Source organism: Xenopus laevis, chromosome 9_10S, assembly GCF_017654675.1.
Source record: "Xenopus laevis strain J_2021 chromosome 9_10S, Xenopus_laevis_v10.1, whole genome shotgun sequence".
Classification (NCBI taxonomy): Eukaryota; Metazoa; Chordata; class Amphibia; order Anura; family Pipidae; genus Xenopus; species Xenopus laevis.
Genome location: NC_054388.1, coordinates 1,995,907 through 2,000,621, shown reverse-complemented (window position 1 = coordinate 2,000,621; position 4,715 = coordinate 1,995,907). Strand labels below are relative to the sequence as shown.

The following is a 4,715-nucleotide window of genomic DNA, read 5'->3' as shown; positions in this document are numbered from 1 at the left end:
TCATTGATTCTATAGGGTAAAAGGTGGAAACTGCAATGTTATGTTGTGCTGGTGTGTGGCCCCCAGGGGAGCAAACATGGCCTCAGACTAAGAGATACTGTCATTGTGATGGGAAGAAGCAGCAGGAGGAGGGGGCTGTAATGAGGATGGATGAGGGGAGGGGGGCACTAATGTAGAGTAATGACAGGCTGGGGGGGGGGGTCGCCCTGTTCTCTATAAAGGTGAGTGACTCTTACCTCCTCACTGCAGCATCAGCACCAGAATCAGCATCAGCTCCAGAATCAGCTCCAGAATCAGCTCCAGAATCAGCGCCAGGCATGAGTACCCTAGAGAGCGTGGCACAGAGCTACCAGCAGTTCAACCCCAGAGCTTATCTACAGAACAACTATGTGCCCCCGCGGGCAGACTTCACCAATGAGGACAGTGTTGTACAGTGGAAGCTCCGATGTTTGGCCGATGCCTGCGCCACAGGTGAGATCTACCCCCATTACCTATAAATCCACATTCCTCCAGCTTAACTGATACTCATTCAACAATATAAGTTAAAGTGTCAGCATGTTGCCCTACTATTCCCACTAGACAATCAGCATGGGATCTGGGTTGAAGTATAGAGAAATAGAGTATAGAGAAACAGAATATGGAGAAACAGAGTATAGAGAAATAAATTATAGAAAAATAAAGTATAGATAAACAGAGTATAGAGAAATAAAGTATAGAGAAATAAAGTATAGAGAAATAAAGTATAGATAAATAAATTATAGAGAAACAGAGTATAGAGTAACAGAGTATAGAGAAATAAAGTATAGAGAAATAAATTATAGAGAAACAGAGTATAGAGAAACAGAGTATAGAGAAACAGAGTATAGAGAAATAAAGTAAAGAGAAACAGATTCTAGAGAAATAAATTATAGAGAAACAGATTATAGAGAAACAGAGTATAGAGATATAAAGTATAGAGAAATAAAGTATAGAGAAACAAAGTATAGAGAAACAGATTATAGAGTAACAGAGTATAGAGAAATAAAGTATAGATAAACAAAGTATAGAGAAATAAATTATAGAGAAATAAATTATAGAGAAATAAATTATAGAGAAATAAAATATAGAGAAACAGATTATAGAGAAACAGAGTATAGAGAAATAAATTATAGAGAAATAAATTATAGAGAAACAGAGTAGAGAGAAACAGAGTATAGAGAAAATACGTAGTTTCCCATGAAAATCCCACAGAAGTGACAAAGCAGTGAGAACAACAATAGGGAGGGAACACTTTCCCAGTGCCTCGTGGGTTAATACATTTGTCTGAAATTTCCTGTAAGAAAAACAAATGGGGATTATCAGAAATTGAATTTGTTTGTTTTCGTCCTTGTTCTCTGGATTCTCTTAGAGAGATTTATTCTGAGATAAAGGCCCGTCTGTAGCTCCAAGTGCAACTCAATCAATAAATAACCCCTTGTATTCCAGGGGAAATATCCCTCAGCAAACTCTCCCTTCCCCGAGACTATTGACCCCTGATTATCCCACAGGTATTTACTTGTCTGACAAGATTGTCTCTATGTCTCGTGCGCAGGAGAGATTGCTGGGCAGACACTTGTGGACATTGGTTCGGGTCCCACAATTTACCAGATTTTGAGTGCGTCGGAGCATTTCGAAGAAGTGGTGCTGACGGATTATCTGGAAGTGAATCGGGGAGAACTCAGGCGGTGGCTGCAAGATGAGCCGGGGGCGTTCGACTGGAGTCCCTACATGAAACATGTCAGCAAGTTGGAGGCAACAGGGTAAGTGTCTGTCCTACTCCCATTATTTCTAAATCCCTCACTACTTCTCCTATGATATGGTACAGATGTAGAGATAGTCAGGCCTTTAGCAGGGGTAACACCATGGGTTAAACTTACTAAGCGGCGAAAATTCGCCAGCGACGGCTTTGCAGTCACCGCAACACTTCGCCGGGTGAAAATGTGATTGGACAATGCTAATTTACTAAAAACATGTTTTTTTCAAAATGAATCAGTTAATAGTGCTGCTCCAGCAGAATTCTGCACTGAAATCCATTTCCCAAAAGAGCAAACAGATTGTTTTATATTTAATTTTGAAATCTGACATGGGGCTAGACATTTTGTCAGTTTCCCAGCTGCCCCTGGTCATGTGACTTGTGCCTGCACTTTAGGAGAGAAATGCTTTCTGGCAGGCTGCTGTTTTTCCTTCTCAATGTAACTGAATGTGTCTCAGTGGGACCTGGATTTTACTATTGAGTGTTGTTCTTAGATCTGCCAGGCAGCTGTTATCTTGTGTTAGGGAGCTTCTATCTGGTTACCTTCTCATTGTTCTGTTGTTAGGCTGCTGGGGGAGGGGGTGATATCAGTCCAACTTGCAGTACAGCAGTAAAGAGTGATTGAAGTTTATCAGAGCACAAGTCACATGACTTGGGGAAGCTGGGAAATTGACAATATGTCTAGCCCCATGTCAGATTTCAAAATTGAATATAAAAAAATCTGTTTGCTCTTTTGAGAAATGGATTTCAGTGCAGAATTCTGCTGGAGCAGCACTATTAACTGATTCATTTTGAAAAATGTTTTTTTTCCCATGACAGTATCCATTTAATAAACACAATAGAGTTAATATAATGCCCTACACATGAGCCCAGTGTATAGTTTATGTTCCATATGTTAGAAAATGTATGGGGGAACCCGGTTACCCAAAAAAAAAAAAAAAAAGCACTTTTGCAGACTATCAAAAGGAAAAGACGCCAGTGTTTTTTGGGACTTAGAAACTTTTCCACTATAAATATGATGTAAGTAACAGAAGATTGAGGAAGATCTATAGACTCCAATGCACTTCAGACCTGGCAAATCTGGCGAAAGATGTAACGCTCAATAAAATCCGTTCATTCACCAGAGTCAAAATTCGCCTGCTGAGAGAGTGCGAATGACCGATAGCGTTTATCTCTTTCGCTAGCAAAGTTACGCCTGTGCCCGTAAGTAAATTGCCGAAATGCCTGAAAGCGTAACGCTGGCGAATTGTCGCCATCGTTAGTCAGTTCGCCCTTTAGTGAACCTGCCACCATGTCTGTATGCAGTGTTGGACTGGCCCACTGGGATACCAGGAAAACTCCCGGGGGGCCCAGATGTCAGTGGCCCCTCCTGCTGCTAAACTTTTGGCCTATTTCTTGGTCATTCCTTATTCTATGAGAACAAAGGGGCTAAATAGATGGAATAATCGATTATAATATGTAAAGAAAAGAGACTAGGAGAATAGAGGTTGATTGAGAAGATGAAGAATATTGGTACTGAGAGTGGCCCCTGGTCTAAGGTTTTTGGGTGGGCCGACATTGTCTGTATGAGGTTCTGGAGCAAGTTGGACTTGTGTAGTCTCTGATTACATTTCACAAGCCAATACATATAGGTAAGTGAATATTATCTGCCCACGTGGCACCTTTATCATGAGATTTCGGCATTTTGGGCATCTGTATTCACAGGACCAATATAGTTGTCCCTTGCAAGTCAACTCCCTCCTTGTCATGAGCCAGGAGCATGGGTCCATATCAGTAATATTCACATAATAACTGTATTCTAAAATCTCTCCCACTAGGGGTACGTGGCAGGAGAAGCAGAAACGTATACGTGAGCGGGTGAAGAAGGTGCTGCCTGTAGACATCCATCAGTCCGATCCACTAGGAGAAGAGATCAGCGGTGGTTCTGTAGATGCTCTGGTGTCCACCTTCTGCCTGGAGGCCTGTAGCCCAAACCTGGACATGTTTAAAAAGGCCTTGGGTAACATCACCAAACTCTTGAAACCTGGGGGTCACTTGCTCCTCATCGGTGCCTTGGAGGAGTCCTATTATCTGGCAGGAGAGGCCAAGCTAAATGTCGTTCCCGTCACCGAGGAGATCGTACGAAACGCGTTGTCCGACGCCAGATACGAGATCAAGAAATTCAAAACCTACGTCATGCCCCCCGCACTAAAGGTCGGGGTAGATGATGTCAACGGGGTGTTTTTTGCCTGGGCCCAGAAACAGGACTCACAATAAAGCTTCAATAATTGAATCCTTTCCCAACCTAGAACTCTATAAAGTGATATCATTTTGGCCCTCTGTATATATATTAATATATATCTATATAATATATGTGACCAGTGTCGGACTGGGATGTCAGGGGCCACCAGAAAACCTTAGACCATGGGCCCACTTTCCAACCTATTACTCCTCGTTCAACCTCTTTATTCTCTGAGTCTTTTATATCTACTTACTCTATTCTTCCAGTTTTTTCCCCATAAAGAAATAGGGAATGACCATGAAATAGGCCAAGCCCACCGGGAGTTTTCCTGGTAGCCCAGTGGGCCAGTCCGACACTGTATGTGACCTTTAACACAAGTGTAATCATTGTGATCTGTAATCAACTTATGCACAACCCCTGATTTATCTATATCCCCACACTTACATATATATATATATATATATATATGGGGAACCCTTCCTACCTCTATCCATAACAATGACAGGACCAATATATCTTTTTTTTGTTTGTTTGTCTAATGGAAATATTAAAAAGTTGCATATATATAATTACAGCTTCAGCCTTTCGTTTGATTCCATTGTTTCCTTTTCCCTCAGCCTTTATGTTGTACAATTATTACAGTATAGTAAGTGCAGTGCCTATGAGGGGCTTCTGGAAGGAGAGTGAAATATACAGAGAAACACTATATATTTATTGCACAGC

General features: G+C 41.4%; 1 protein-coding gene across 1 annotated transcript; it reads left to right on the top strand.

The window, feature by feature from the left end:
* Nucleotides 1-253: 253 nt before the first annotated feature.
* Nucleotides 254-4,164, top strand: pnmt.S (phenylethanolamine N-methyltransferase S homeolog). The gene is made up of 3 exons (XM_018237830.2): nt 254-471; nt 1,571-1,778; nt 3,589-4,164. Exons 1-3 carry the CDS (start codon nt 318-320, stop codon nt 4,025-4,027), a joined length of 801 nt encoding a protein of 266 aa, XP_018093319.1. The 5' UTR covers nt 254-317; the 3' UTR covers nt 4,028-4,164.
* Nucleotides 4,165-4,715: the final 551 nt, after the last annotated feature.